The following is a 15,966-nucleotide window of genomic DNA, read 5'->3' as shown; positions in this document are numbered from 1 at the left end:
GTCATTTTCTATTTATGAAGAGAGCAAAAATATAATATTTCACTTGATTTCATGATGAGAAAAGCTATTAGCTGAGGTTAAATTTCTTACGTTGTGGTTGTCAGAAATATTGATTATAATGATATAGATATACAAGGTATTTAACTTAAGATCTTAGACAGATGAGTTCTGGGTACAATTTTGGGAGCTAGATCTTCTGGAATAGCTGCTATTTTCAATTTTAAATGGAACCTAATAATTTTGTTACTGGGATCAACAAAGGGAATTATACCATGAGACCTTACAGCTGCACTTACAGGCCATTCAGTCCATCTGTTATTCATAATGAATTTGTATATGCCAGAACATTTGCTAGCCTTGACCTCTGAGGGCAGTAACACTAATTTTATCTGCTGTGTAAGACCTTGTGCTCTTTATTTTGAAATAAAGATCTTTTCACACTAAAAGTGCTTCTTTTTTAATAGAAGAAACATTTATGGGTTTGAAGTTCAGAGTTCAAAGTGATGAAATGGGGTAGGGAGAGAGTGAAACAGAACTTGCTTTGTATATTTGGAAACATGAAAATAAATGAAAAAATATAGCAATATATCATTGGCATTCCAACTATTAAGACTATTGCTGCTTGGTTGCCCATGAGGTGATTTTTTTACTTTATGGGAAGTTGTAAGCATTTTGACAACGTATTAGGGTTTTGTTATTATTAAACTTTATATTAAAATTACATCGCACAAGTAATACCTGCAGTTTAGAATTCATAGATTTATTTCTTTATATTAATGCAGAAGATAGTGATGAGGGGTGGGGAAGCATGTAGATAAGGACCAAAATAGAGGTATTTTTTCTAAACTAGCATCTCTCTGCCACATCTTCAACCTCTTCTGGAAGGTCTGATGTGCCCTCTTCATTGAAAATCATTGGCCGGCCTGTGCAACCACTATTGCTTCTGGGAGTATGAGTTCCATCCCTCAGAAACAGTGCAATGGAAAACAGACTTGGAATCTCGAACCTGGCATTGTGTGTTGTCACCTCTTTATATTCCAAGTAGGTTAGAACCATGGAGAAGAGATTGCAAATAATATTTTTTTTCTAAAATTTCAATTTCATATATGTATATTTGAAAATATTAATGAATTTTTATTTTTATTAAAGTGATATATATATATACATAGTATAATAGTATTTCAAGGCTTATAAGGAAGTTAGCTCCCTGTGCCATCCTTTCCCATTTCTCAGGAGGCATTTCATTTCAGCCTTTATAGTTTTTTTTTCCTAGCACCTTGGTTTCAGATTTCTAAGTAGTATGCTTACACAGCTATTTCTTTATTTGATAGGTGAAGATTTCTGCCTTTTTACTTTTCCCTTCTCCCATTTTGTTTTGGTTTTTTGTTTGTTTGTTTTTTTTGGTTAAATTAGCATCGTTTGCATTATAGTGACCATATTTCTATTCATTTCTGAACTGGATGGTTTACTCTGCTTACATTTCCATTCTCATAGGACATCTTGTCTTGGTTTTACACACATATCTCTAACTTTTCCAAAATAGTCCCAAGTAAATTTGTAAAATTCTTTAATCTACCTTCCAAATGGTCAAAGCCGAACAGAGTACTTGGTTTCAGTCTAGACTAACTTCTCTCTCATCTTAGTATACAGCTGTTTCCTGAGACTTCATCATCCTGGGATTTGTTTTCCTCTCGCGAGTTGGATTACGCATCTCCTGGACCCCCTGTGTTCGTTATTAGGTTACTTTCCTGTTAAAGTGGAACACTTCCTTCAGTAACTTCTGGAAATGAGACATTAAATGTCTGACAGATACTTTGGCTTGGTATATAAAATTCTAGGTAGAAAACCAAATTCAGGATTTTGAAGGCATTGCTCTATTCTAATTAAAGTGTTGCTGTGATATCTGGTGGGATTTTAATTTCTGATTTGTTTTTCTTTTGTTCTTTGAATCTGTACTGTTCTAAAAGCGGGTGGTACTGTGCTTTGGTGGACTCTGGCAGTCTGGAAAATACTAAGTTCTTGACCTCCCCTCCCCCTTCACACACACATACACATTTTCTTTGATCTGGAACTCCCATGAGATGCTAGAGCTGCTGGGTTGAGCGTCTGGCCTTATTTCTTTTTCTTGGAAGATTTCTGTAACATGGCTTTCCAGTCTTCTTATTGCATTATATTTTCAGCTAACGTGAAATTACCTGCCTGTATTTAGCTCCATACTTCACTTTTGCCTCCAGTTCCTGAGCCTGCCTGAATTCTGCAGGGTCTGTCACCTCACTCAGCAGTGATGGTCCTCCGGAGGTCTGCTAAGGCAGGTACCAACCACTCTCTCCTTCCCATGTTTGATACATTTGTTGAAATCCTGCTCAGTGTTGTTTCCTCCTATTTTTATACGTGTGGTTTTATAATTTTTATTCTGCCTTTTTACTGGGATTTTAGGAGGAAGAAGATAGAAGCAAGTGTTAATTTGTATATTAAATTTATAGACGGGTGCCTTTTTTTGTCAAATTGATGGGTAGTTGCTAGACAGGATAACTGGGGATTCAATGTGAAAGAATGCTTGAGTTTTCTTCAGGGCAGTAAAATGGTATATGAGAGACCAATTCATTCCTTGATTCTTGGTTAATCTTGCTGGCTTAAAGGAATTTAAAATGGTCCCTGCCTAGTAAGTTCTTCGAGGTTCAGTCATTAATTTTGAACCAACTGGTATCTTTGACTCAAGTCTTTGGTAGCATGTTTTAATTTCCTGGGAATGAGATATAATATTTGAAAGAAAAAGCAAGAAATACTTGAAAATATCCCCAGGTTGAACAGTTCATGTGAGAATACCTATTTTCTTTTTGTGACTCAAAACTTCTGGATGTGGCCTTTCAGATACAGAGTAGATAAAATGAGGTAGGTTGTCTTGTTTTGTTCTTCACTGGTTCTCCAGAAGTCTAACGGCTCATAAGCCATAAAAAATCTCATCCCCCTCGCTGGTGTAAAATAGGGTCGAATTCAGACTTTGGCAGGAGGAGTTGCTTAGTCTCCATTTTCCTCACCTTTGAGGCGGAGTGGAGGTGACTGATACTTCAAGGGTTAGGTTTACAGGAGAGAGAAAAACAGTCAATGTTCAAAATGAGGCCATCCTATTGTTTTTTCAAAGAATAGATGGTTTAAAACAGATGAGGTAGTTGGGAGATTAAAGCTGAATATGATAATTAAAATAATAGCTAACATTCTCATTTTCCAAGAAATTTGGTATAGATTTTAATATATGCTTCTAAGAAAAAGTTACTAGTTACATTGTCTTTCTTCATGAACTGGTCCTCAGGTATAGATGAAGCTTTGAAAGATGACACTCTTTTCCTCCAAAAGGAGAGTGAGGTCCATACTGAATACAGACGTAAAAGGAATTCTGTGGAGCAAACATTTTCTAATTGACATGCAATATGTCTCAAGGATGAATTAATGTCTGTCTAGCAATGGCAATGGAGGGTAGGATTATAAAGGGTTATATATCTGTTTACCACTTAACCCTCAGTATCCTGCTCAGATAGTCAGCGGGGTAGGCTTGTGGTATAGTCTACTCCTCACTGTGCTGCTTTTATGTACCCCAGAGGGCAGATGGTCCTTGGCAAGTGTGAGAGGGAACCACGTCAGAGGCTGACATTCCTGAGAAAGGAGGATGCGTTAAAAACTCACAGAATAAAGCCTTTGAAAAGGAAAGAAAGTTGATGAGATAAAGTGCCTCCACTGCCAGCAGTGGGGGCACTGGGTCTGTAGCCATGCAATCTCCCACGCACAGTCCGCTCCTGTAGCTACTGCAAGCCCTAGGCGTCCTCTGATCTGCCCTCATCCTGGTTAGACGGTCAGCCTTATTCTTTTCCTGTTGACTGGAGTCCTGTGCAAGTTAGTTGTCAGAGTGGCAGCTCCAGCCTGCTACCCGATATTTATATATGAGAGCACCTCCTGGCAGAAGTGCAGGAACTGTGTCAGTTTACACATCTGCCAAATAAGGACGTAAATCTCAGTCCAATCAGAACCTCATCAGTTACCATTTAAATCAAGGCATGGTGGTTTTTTTCTTTTTAAAGCATAGTCCCAGTACTATATTTACTAAAAACCTTAGGCACTGTGAAAAAAAGTCACTATTTGGAATCTTACACTGCTTGGCTAAGTTAACACTAAATATAGACCAGCAGTTTCATGCTGGGGTTTATGGGCCTTATAAGAGCACCGTGTGCTGAAGGGAGGCAAAGAAAGAGCTACAGAATTTCTAGAAAGTCATTATAGTTGCTTCTGAATAATTTGTTTTTTCCTGGTAACCTAGCAGTCAAAGCTCACATTTTTGTAAGTAATTTGCATGCTATTACTCTACTGAGACTGAATTATGATTCTTGAGGCTGGGATGTTTTTTGTTGCATGTGCTTTTTTTTTTTTTTAATTTACTTTATCTTTGGCTGCATTGGGTCTTCGTTGCTGTGCGCGGGCTTTTCTCTGGTTGTGGTGAGTGGGGGCTACTGTTCGTTGCAGTGTACAGGCTCCTTATTGCGGTGGCTTCTCTTGTTGTGGAGCACGGGCTCTAGGCACACGGGCTTCAGTAGTTGGGGCACGCAGGCTCAGTAGTTGTGGCTTGCAGGCTCTAGAGCGCAAGCTCAGTAGTTGTGGCCCACAGGCTTAGTTGCTCCGTGGCATGTAGGATCTTCCAGGACCAGGGCTCGAACCCGTGTCCCCTGCATTGGCAGGCGGATTCTTAACCACTGCACCAGCAGGGAAGCCCTACTCTGCTTTTTTAACTTTTGATACAGATGATTTAGACTTGATTTTTAAAATTACTTCCTGGATGTGAAGAGGCACTGACTCTGAACTGGAATTATAGAACAAATTACCATGACTTGCTCAATAAAGCTTCCTATTAGCTTTGAATTAAATCCTATTACAACAATTTTTATTTTGTGGCAAGCAGTGCTGGTTTGAGTTATTTCTCTGGTTTGATACCAAGCACCTATGATAAAAAGTAAAGAGCAAAGCAAATTTTCATAGACGATGATATTGGTCAGTATTTATTAGTAGGTAGTCAAAGAATTCTTAAATGAGAAAAAGAATCAGCTGTTAGCATTGATCTAAACTGGAGGAAAATAAAATTACTTACATGTTTCAGCTCAAGGTATTAGAAAGGGTTCCATGAAAAGGATGCTACTTTGGTTGGTCAATCTTAATGAGCAAATTTGCACACCGCAGTCAAGAAGGAGGGTCAAGTTAGTGCAATGCAGAATTTAGTAACACTCTGGCTGCTCCAGCACTGCTGGTTGTTCCCAGATGCTCTCATGTGGAGATGCAAAGATAGCAACAACTGGGTGTCAAACAGCTATGGGTCCTGGCTTGAGGGCCATGTGATCCTGTATCCATTTACTCACAGGGTCATTTGCAGGCTCTTGGCGTGCGTGAACCACACTCAACTCAGTTTTTTCTCGTGGCTCTTTATTTTTCATTTGCATGTTGCATTTAATTAAAAATGCATTGAAATAGCATCTATTTACATTGTGACTTTACTCAAATGAAGAGATTTCCATTCAGAGCACTTCAGAGTTCACTCTAAGTTGTTATGTTAGTGCTTCTGGGTTTGATGTCGCATTGAATCACCTTTTGAGTCAGCAGCAAGGCCAGTAGTTTGGAGATTTTATTAGTCGTGCAGCTCTTAAGTCAGTTTTTGTAGCTATGATTTTCTAGCTAGTCCTCTACTTTGTAAACACTGATTCAAGCCTCAGTATGAGACTTAAGCAATAGTAATTACATCCCTAGAGGGGAAGCTAAGGCTCAAGGATGTCAAGTCAGAGATCCAAAAATGAACCATGTGTCAGCCACCAAGCCTAAAATAGATGCTGTGTCTGGAACGATGATCCTATGATGGGACACAACCTTTATGCCTCATCAGATATTAGTGTTTGGGATAATATATAAAGAGAGGATAAAATATAAAACATTTTTAAAACAATAGGAATCTGTGACCATGCATCAGTCAACACTTTTGGTTTTATCTGTAAAAGGATGAGATTTGATTGATCTCTAAGGCCCCTCTGTTCTATATGCTGTTACTTTTTTTTTTTTGTCACTTAAAGTCATTCCCTTAGGAATGATCCATGAAGTATATTTGGAATTCAGTAATATCTATATCTAAAGTGCTTCGGTAGTATCTTACCTAAAATATTCAGGGAGTTAGGTGTTCTTGTTAATTAAAATTTCAGCATAACTGAAACACCCTTTTAGATTTTTACTTTGAAAAAAAATCTAACTAGTTCATGGCTTTTCGAGCTCACTGTGTTTCTTAGCTAGGGTTCTGGGGGAACTTTGTTTTTACAAGTACTAGTAGGTTTTTAGTTGTTACTGGGAAATTGTTTGGTCTTAATATTTTAGTTTGCAGTTTAATCTGTTTAGTAAATGGCTGATACTATTTTTTTTTTCAGATCTTCTATAGGTGTTCATCTTTTTTTTCCTGAATTCGGTTTCTCCTAACTCTAATCATATTTGCCTTCATTCTGTAGCTGGGCATTAAAGGAAAATTTTAAAATGTTAAGAGGAAGTCAATAGTGTGTTGCCACATACAGGCAGACGTGAAGTTTTCTGCGTTGCTTTTACTAAAGTCCAGATAGATATGACACGAGGATTCTTAACCTCAGTTTTATGTTAGTGTACTTATTATTAACTGCCTCAAATTCTTTTGGAAATAGTGAGATTTAAATCCTAAATAAAATATTTTAGGTGTTCCAACTTAACATAAATCACTGGCTTCTAAACTTGGCACTGGGCATTTGAAGAATAGGATTGGAGATTACCCTATGGAGTGTTCAGTCAATTGGGGAAATCAAAGATGTAGGCAAATAAATGCGATAAAATAGAACAGATGTTCTGATAGAAGAATGTACAGTATCCAGCAAGGGCACAAGGAAAAGATGGGTTGATTCTTAATGGAGGTGAGGTTTGAGCTGAGTCTTGACAAAGGATTCGGGAAGGGTGTGGAGAAGAAAGGTAACACAAGGGAAGGGGCAGTGAACTCTGAAGTGTGAGGCCTCCTTCCAGCCCAGCAACTAGCTAATGTATGATCTTGGGCATTTACCTTCTGAGCGTCAATTTTCTCATTTGTGGAAAGGATGGGGACTAGATGAGAGCATGTCTAAAATCCTTTCCTGATCAAAAAATCCCACATCCATTATTAGACTCATTTTATGAAAAGAGATAACTGTGAAGAAGAAAGCTTTGATAGCAATCAGAATTTGTCTTCCTAGAACCTTCTTTTCACATAATTAAAAGGTCACAGGTTCTCTGTGCTAGAGAGACATCTTAAAATAGAACTTTTTAATCCATTCAGATTTTTCAGTGTAGCTTGAACTTGTGCTATCATTAGAGAATATTATCTTCAATGTAAACCACAATTTTAGAATTACTTATTACGTAAGTGACCGCACTCTAAGGAAACACAGAAGGAAGAGACCTGAGAGGTCCTGAAGTTTAGCCTCCAACAGCTGCAGTATTCATCTCCGTACTCAGTTTGCTAAGATTTTTGTCTTGAGGTCTCAGAGCCAGTCTGTAATGACTAAAGGATACCTTTAAGGTGGGGACTCCTATACCATATTGAGGGAGAATATAAAAAGTATAGTTTTGTATTAAAGCCTCATCAATTAGAATGGTTCACAGTAACATTTTCTTCTTCTTCTCAGAATTTTTATGGCCACAGGCTGCCTAGCTTAATTTTATCTTTTTATGTGTTTATACATTGTCTTCTTGCACAAGGGATTTGAGAAGTCTCGCCAGAATACGAACAGTGTAATAAAGAGAAACATTCAGGGCTTCCCTGGTGGCGCAGTGGTTGAGAGTCCGCCTGCCGATGCAGGGGACGTGGGTTCGTGCCCCGGTCCGGGAAGATCCCACATGCCGCGGAGAGGCTGGGCCTGTGAGCCATGGCTGCTGGGCCTGCACGTCCGGAGCCTGTGCTCCGCAATGGGAGAGGCCACAACAGTGAGAGACCCACATACTGCAAAAAAAAAAAAAAAAATCAATTACAAAAAATTAAAAGAGGCCCAGGGTAAATATAGACAGAATTGAGAAATCTGAGCAGGAAGAAAGAGCAAGTGCAGATAAGCAGGGTATTAAAGCGTTAAAATTGGGACACACACTTGACTCTGAGCTTCCAGGCAAGCAAAGCAAAAAGAAGAGTTTCAATATTGTCCCCAAAAGGAACAGCTAAACTTTTCTAGCCCTTCATTTGGCAGTAGTATGTGTGGGTGGGTCTTCACATGCCAGCCCAACTTCCTGTGGGCTGTGATCCATTTGAAGGCCGGCTCCCCAGCCCCGCCTCTCGTGTTTAACAGCAGTGTTTTCTTCCAGGGACAATGAATCCTTCTTCCCAGGACACGGGCTCTGGCGGCATTCCTGAAGATAGAAAGCTTTATGTTGTGGATTCCATAAATGACTTAAACAAACTAAACCTCTGTCCTGCCGGATCGCAGCATCTGTTCCGTATGTGTGCCTTCCCAGGCTTGGCCGCCCGTGCGGGCTTCTTGGCCACCTAAAAATAGCGAATGCTGAGCTGGACCTGTGGTCGTGGGCTGGGGGTGGGGTGGGCATTAGGAAGCCTCCGCGTTAGAGATGCTGTTTAGTATTAGGCAATTTTTGCTTTTGTTCTCTGAATACTTGCCAGGCTTGTGGGCTTTCTTGGCTGTTAAGCAAGATTTGAACTCTTGTCTTTAAAAGTTCTAAGAAGTTCCCTGTGGAGTTTCTCTCCCTGGAAAGCGGTGGAGGCTGCTGAGATGAGGCTTACTCATCCCTCTTGGCCGCTTTTGTGCCTTCTAGTGACCACAGCCAGGTCACCGAGGGTGCCCACTTTCCTAGAGAGGTCTTACTTTGTGTGCGGATTGTTCCACACGTTTATCTAGTTTTAAAAAAATCATTAAGATTTTGTTGGGCAAAAAAGTCAGCTTCATTTTTTTAGATTACAGATTGCCTCAAAGCATTAGAAAGAGGAGGGGGAACACAAAATAAAAAGCTGCTGAATACGAAATACTACATGTGTATCTTGTCCCCTAAATATTATAAATGAGTTCTATCAGGTTATTCTGAGCCCCATCTTTTCTAGCTTAAACGCTGACATTCCAACACAGGTGATAAATGCCCACTTGCTGTTTGTTTCACATGCACTCGAAACTCTTACTGTCCCAATTTTATGTCCATTATTCCCCTTCTAAATCCTTTTTGTTTTAATTTTATTTATTTTTATTTATTATTATTTTTTGGCTGCATTGGGTCTTCGTTGCTGCACGTGGGCTTTCTCTAGTTGCGGTGAGCGGGGTCTCTTCATTGCAGTGCATGGGCTTCTCCTTGCAGTGGCTTCTCTTGTTGGGGATCATGGGCTCTAGGTGCGCGGGCTTCAGTAGTTGTGGCATGCAGGCTCAGTAGTTGTGGCTCACGGGCTCTAGAGCGCAGGCTCAGTAGTTGTGGTGCATGGGCTTAGTTGCTCCGTGGCATGTGGGATCTTCCCGGACCAGGGCTCGAACCCGTGTCCTCTGCATTGGCAGGCGGATTCTTAACCACTGCGCCACCAGGCAAGCCCCCTAAATCCTTTTTGAATTCTTGTTTTTCTCTTCATTTTAATTTGTTCAGGTTTTCATCTGTTTTTACTGCAGTTGGTCTCAATAAATGCAGGTGTTTGGGTGTCAGCTTATGCCGTAGCTATGATTAGGAAGGAAAAGCTCTGGAGGGTGTGACACAGGATGTCCCTATAAAGCACAGGACCTAAGCCCCCACCTCTCCATAATCAAGTAGCAGAGGGTGTGGGACTGATACAAAGTAGGAGGGATTACAGAAGGCAATTCAAGGATCTCCATTACCACAAGTTTCTGTATTTCTTTTTCAATTTAATTTGGGTGTTATTAGGCAAATAGGCCTTACAAAACAGTGACCAAATGCAGACAATTCATGGTTTGGGTGAACCAAGCTGTTTTATAAGCATGGTTGCATTTTCAGTTCAACGGTAAAACATTTAAGAGAACCTTGCTTCCAGAGCATGTCCATCCTGGAAACAGCTTTTAGAAACCAAATCACATCAGGGTCATTTTGATGTTGTTGTTTAAATGGATATAAGCATAACTGGTTATTTTTTAAATTTTTTTTAAATTTATTTTTTTTTTTTTGCGGTATGCGGGCCTCTCACTGTTGTGGCCTCTCCCGTTGCAGAGCACAGGCTCCGGACGTGCAGGCTCAGCAGCCATGGCTCATAGGCCCAGCCGCTCTGCGGCATGTGGGATCTCCCTGGACCGGGGCACGAACCCGTGTCCCCTGCATCGGCAGGCGGACCCTCAACCGCTGCGCCCAGGGAAGCCCATAACTGGTTATTTTTATAGGAAATAAAGTTTTCTGGGAGATATCTCAGAGTGTTCAGCCTTTCACCCAGAGTAAGTGGCCCACAGCCAGCTGTGTTTTATTCTTGGCTCACTTTGGGAAAAGGGTAATAGAGCCTCCATCACTCTGAACCCTTAACTTCTTTATTCCCTGCCCACCACCCACCACCACCCTCCCCCAAGCAAAAGAAAAATCCAAGTCTGGCTACATCAGTGTTAACACGATCTTCAAAGAATTTTCCAAATAGGGGCTGAAGAGATAGCTTGACCTGACTTGTTCTTCGGATACTGATATAGAAGAAGGTGAAAAATTCTCAAAGAGCACCCGATCCAAAGACATTCCTCAAACATAAGTCTCTTTCCAGAGTGATCAGAGGGAAAATGGGCATATCCCTTACATCTCTCTCTCTCTCTTTTTTAATGCTGAGGAGTTTTTGTCTTTGTTGTTGTTTTTTTCACATTAGCTCTAGAGGAGAAAATCCCGGACGTCGGCACTGACTCAGGAAATGGAAACCACAGTCTGTTTTTGGTGGGGCTGATCATCGTGCTGATTGTCAGCCTGGCACTGGTTTCCTTTGTGATATTTCTGATAGGTGAGTACCATCGACACACTTTTCATCACTGCTGTGCACTTACTTTGTAGCTGGTTGTTTAGCTTTGCTCTGGTAACGAGGCAGTGCTTCCTGGCAGTCAGTGCGGCCGCTGAAGGCTGAGGGGGCATGATTGCCTAGGGTACCTGCTGCTCTGGGCCGGGTCGCTGGGGCACACATAAGCCCTCAGTGCCAGGAGTTCGCAAACATGGACATTCAATGTTTCTATAATGCTTTAATTTCTCATCTGGAGTCCCTAGCTGCCAATGGTAGGCAGCTTATTCTAGCTAACTTGGGGTTTTCTTCAGCCAACACATGGGTTCTCCATGAACTCAGGTCTATAATTTTCAGTCACAGTCAGGTTCACCCCCTCTTCCAGGTTCCCTGGCTTCCCTGAAATCCATTAGAAGCACTAACTGGGCTTGTGCCAGGGCCCAGAGGCAGTGCTGGGCTGGGAGGAGACTGCTCCTGTCTGACACTGCCCAGGCTGGCGTCCTGCCTGCCCTTGGCCTGGGCCCTGCATGTCCGCCCTTGAGTGGTGACCCAGGCTTTCCCACACAGCTCCTCAGCCAAGAGATCCCCTGAGGTCTCGGTGCCACTCTCCTCTCTGCCTCAGGTCGGGGAGGGGTGCTGTCCATCCTGAGGCACATTGCCCTTTCAGGAAAGCCCACCAACATCCTCCCTGAGCTGTCCCCTGCAGACCACCATCTGGGGTTACTTCAGTTCCCTCCCACCCCTCTTAAGAGTGGATGGAGCCTGAGAGAAGGAGTCACGCTTTATACCCTTTTGCCTGGATCCACCACACTGTCATTTCTTCTGCCCTGCAGGCCTTGTAACCTTCAGAACTCCTAAATGAGCAGTGGATCCCATGGCTCTGAAATGCCTCTATTTCAGATTCATTCAGGATCAGTGGAGGTAGCAGTGGTGGTGATGGGAAGTGGGCAGAGGGCATGACTCTTACAGCTTCTAACCCCTTTTCCTCCCCCAAACTTCGTCTCCCTTCCAGCTTAAAAGTCTTTTCCTGGTATAGGTTTCAGAGCTGGTGCGAAGCGGTGATGTTTAATTGCTTCTTTGTCACCCTGCTGATGCCCTTTTGCACTTAGAAGCTACAGTGTGAACTCTCCTTACAATAGTGGTGCCCTTGCATGTGATTATTCTTTGGAGGAGGGTTGGCCCTGAACCTGCAGGAAAGAGCACACGGATTACTCTTCTGAAATGTTATACCACATAAGTTGATGCTCCAAATATCATCCTGCCTCACCTGCCTGGGAAATGACTCAGTTACACTATTGAGAAATTTTAGGTATGCCTACCGACTTGGGAGCAATCCAAAGGGACTGCTGTTTTTTGTGGGAAAATAAGTAGTAAGATTTAGGGCAATGATAATTAAAAATGTTATGTATTGGGTGCCCACTCTGTCCCAGGCACTGTGCTAAGCATTTATGTCTGTTTGCTCACCACCTCATAACAACCCTATGGTGTAGGACCTATTGTTATTTTGGTTTTATCAATGCTGAAACTGAAGCTTAGAGAGATTAATTAATATGCCCAAGGCCAACAGACAATGGTGCCTAATCAGGGCTCAGAGACACCCCTGCCTGACGTCAAAGACCATTCACTTTATCACCATATTACACCCCGTTGTATGAATAAGATTTATTTTATGTTTGCTTCTAGTGTTTTATATTGAGGGCAACGTCATATCAAGAAACAGAAAGAAGGGACTTCCCTGGTGGTCCAGTGGTTAAGATTTTGCCTTCCAATGCAGGGCGTGTGGGTTTGATCCCTGGTCGGGGAGCTAAGATCCCACATGTCTTGCCGCCAAAAAACCAAAACATAAACAGAAGCAATATTGTAACAAATTCAATAAAGACTTTAAAAAAAAATGGTCCACATCAAAAAAATCTTAGAAAAAAAAAAGAAAATGTGAATAAAGAAGAGTGTCTTTTTATTGGACAATTACTCTTTGCTAGACACATTAATTTCATTATCTTAAGTCCTTACTCTACCCTTCAAGGTAGTGTCTAATATTTCTATTTTACCGATGAAAGACTAAGGCCCAGAGAGTTTAACTCTCCACATTTATCCAGCTAGTCAGAAGCAGAACTGGGATTCATACCCTGAGCTGTCTGCCTGCAGACCTCACTGGCCCTCCACTGCCTGTGTTGAAGTAATAATAAAGGCTTCCTGTGGTTTTCAGATAAACCTTAACCCAACCTAAGACCAGAGTTGGCACAGGCAGCTATAAATGAACTTGGCCTGTGCTCATCTTTAACAAGGAAACCTTTTTGCTGTCAGTGGGGTTCAGTGCAAATTTGTGTCATTTTAACTGAAGTGTAAGAACTTATATTCTTTATAACCCTGACATTTTTATGCAAGAGAAATAAGGCTATTTTATACTGATTACCTTGAATAAACTGTTGGGCCTTGTGTTTTTGTCACAATCTCTGTCCTAAAGAGGAATAACGGACAGCAAGGATAGGTTACTGTGGGTGCCTACCTGCCTCTGTAGCAGTTTCCAGTGGCCAAGCAATGTAGATATGTGGGATGTGATTAAGTATTGCCTTAATTTAAAAAAGGGTTCTATGGTCAAATGAGTTTGAGAATTGCTGGGTTAGTAATACTTAAGGTATTTTATTTTACTTCTTGTGAATTTCCAAAAGGCAGGTCAGGCATGATTTTTCTCTAATGGTTTTGCATATAGAAACCTTTTTCTCTTTTGGAATTTAACTTGGAACCACTGTATTGTGGAACAGCCTTAGTCCAATATGGCTGCTACTTCCTTCTGTGTTTGACTAACATAGAAGGTTCCCAAGAGGGGATTTATTTGTTTCACACTTTTCTCCAGAAGCAAGTGGTATCTCTGCCTGGCTCTGCATCAAAGCTCAATTAAAACATTTCTGTCATGTCTTGGACCATAATTCATCCAACATAATTTTTCAGATATGAGGGAAAGGCAGCTTCTGGGCAACAGTTTGTCCCAAGCCTGGAAGGTGAGGCTCTAACACTTTCCCACGTTAGTTTTTGGCTAAACCCAGTAGCAAGTTACCACCATCATTAGTTCCTGAAAGATATCTTGGAAAAAACTTGCCTGCAATGGAAATGATAAGGAGCTCATGTATTAAATACTGATTTTGTGCTGCTTTTCTTGGAAATTTTAACTCATAAGCAGACCTCAGAGTATTCCATTCCCTGACCTACTCAATAACCAGGGGTTCTATTTATTTTGGAAATATGGACTCTCTGCTCTCAGGGTGGTCTGAGGGGAATTATTATACATTCATTATGGGCTGGTAATTTAGAGCCAGGAGAGCTGTGTATATCAAAGTAGTCTGGAACCCAAGATATCCCACCTCCCACATGTGGAGTGAAAACCCTTTTCTGAGAATGGGTCTCAAACTGAGACAACATAACAGTCACTTCTGTGGGGATAATCAGACGCTGGTGGTTTCCTTTGGTTGCTCACAGCAAAGTCCTTCTTAGCGAAAATCTGTGTGGAGTCTGCCAAAGGTAGTCAAGTCTTTCACCAAGAGGTCATAAAAATAATTCACTTGATAGGTAACTTCAGTCTTCATCAATTTCTCTTCTGGGCTTCTGGGCTGCGTGGGATACTGGAGCAGGGGATTTGCCAAGAGGGCCTCTCAGCTCTCAAGCCAAGCACCCCAACGGGGCTCTGATGAGTCCCAATGGAACACACTGGAAACCAGTGTAACACTGTCTGTTTTTCATTTTAAAGTTCAAACTGGCAACAAGATGGAAGATGTGTCAAGAAGACTAGCAGCTGAGGGAAGGGACATAGATGATCTTAAGAAAATCAACAGCATCATTGTAAAGCGACTCAACCAACTGGACTCTGAACAGAACTAAAGGAATGATCGTCCAAGAGCAACTGCTAACACCTGAGCTTCTCGCTGTCCTGGGAGGGTACAGGGTTAAGAACCGACCAAGGGCATATCTGCAGGCAACAAAAGGCCAACTTTCCACTACAGGGATGGGAGCAGCTCCAAGGCAAGGGGGGCTGGGGACAGCCGCCAGAAGGGGGCTGGTTTTGTGGTAGGGTCCTTCAGCTTTCATGGGGTTGAAGGTGGCTAGCACGGAAGAGAACCAACAGGAAACAAGAACGGGAATTTGGCTCTGTATGTACAGCTTCTTTTACGAAAGGAGCTTTGGCACCAGAATACGTTCACTGTGGCCAGTAAATTTCATGGCACCTCATGTAACTTTATGAACTCCCTCGAAAGCCTAAGGAATTCATTGAATTATTTGTAGTCAAGGGAATCAGGTGATAACTCTTTACAATAAAATAGATTCTGCTCAGGTGATTACACTTTGACTCATTTCTCCAGTGACAGGGGGTGGGCGACCTCCAAGCTAGTTGCCTACTGGTACTTGCTAATAGTAGTTATGTGCCTATGGTAGGGTGGGGTCAAAAGAGAGAGCCCTATTTATTCAACTAATGTTTATTGAGCTGCTGCTTTGTACAAACCACCATACTCCAGAGAAGCTTACATTCAAGTGAGGAACAAAGGAGATGTATAGTTATGTGTAGATATATAAGCTTTTTGACTTTGTTTCTGATGGGAAAAAAATCCTTCAGTACGCTGCTGATTAATTGTGAGGAAATCTGATAGGTTTGTAGCCTTTATTAAACTACAGTGGGAAACCATATATTTGGAATATTTGGAGCCTGCCTTGTTTTAGCACAAAAGGTAAGGCACAGAATTTATGAAATTGGATATGTTGTGATATAAATCAGCTTTAAAAGCATGAGTCTTAGAAAATCTTTTATTTAATATAAATATATTGTGTAAGTCTGTTGTGTGAAGTCTATTGCAATTCTATCATTTTGGGTTCATCAGAAACATCTGGGTTTATTCTAAAGTTACACACATACATAAACACACATTTTATAACACTAAATAGTTAATGAAATAAACACAAGACATTTCACCTATCCATTTTTGCACTCAAAAACATTTGTACTGCATACTTAATTTTTAAAAATT

General features: G+C 41.3%; 1 protein-coding gene across 1 annotated transcript; it reads left to right on the top strand.

Moving 5' to 3' along the window:
* The first annotated feature begins 3,961 nt into the window (after positions 1–3,961).
* On the top strand, positions 3,962–15,277 carry LSMEM1 (leucine rich single-pass membrane protein 1). The gene is made up of 4 exons (XM_024757853.1): positions 3,962–4,329; positions 8,362–8,493; positions 10,835–10,963; positions 14,697–15,277. Exons 2-4 carry the CDS (start codon positions 8,367–8,369, stop codon positions 14,825–14,827), a joined length of 387 nt encoding a protein of 128 aa, XP_024613621.1. The 5' UTR covers positions 3,962–4,329; positions 8,362–8,366; the 3' UTR covers positions 14,828–15,277.
* The last annotated feature ends 689 nt before the right edge of the window (positions 15,278–15,966 follow it).

Source organism: Neophocaena asiaeorientalis, unplaced genomic scaffold (genome assembly GCF_003031525.2).
Source record: "Neophocaena asiaeorientalis asiaeorientalis breed wild unplaced genomic scaffold, Neophocaena_asiaeorientalis_V1.1 scaffold116, whole genome shotgun sequence".
Lineage (NCBI taxonomy): Eukaryota > Metazoa > Chordata > Mammalia > Artiodactyla > Phocoenidae > Neophocaena > Neophocaena asiaeorientalis.
The sequence above is the reverse complement of the archived record's forward strand: the minus strand, read 5'-3'. Positions and strand labels throughout refer to the sequence as shown.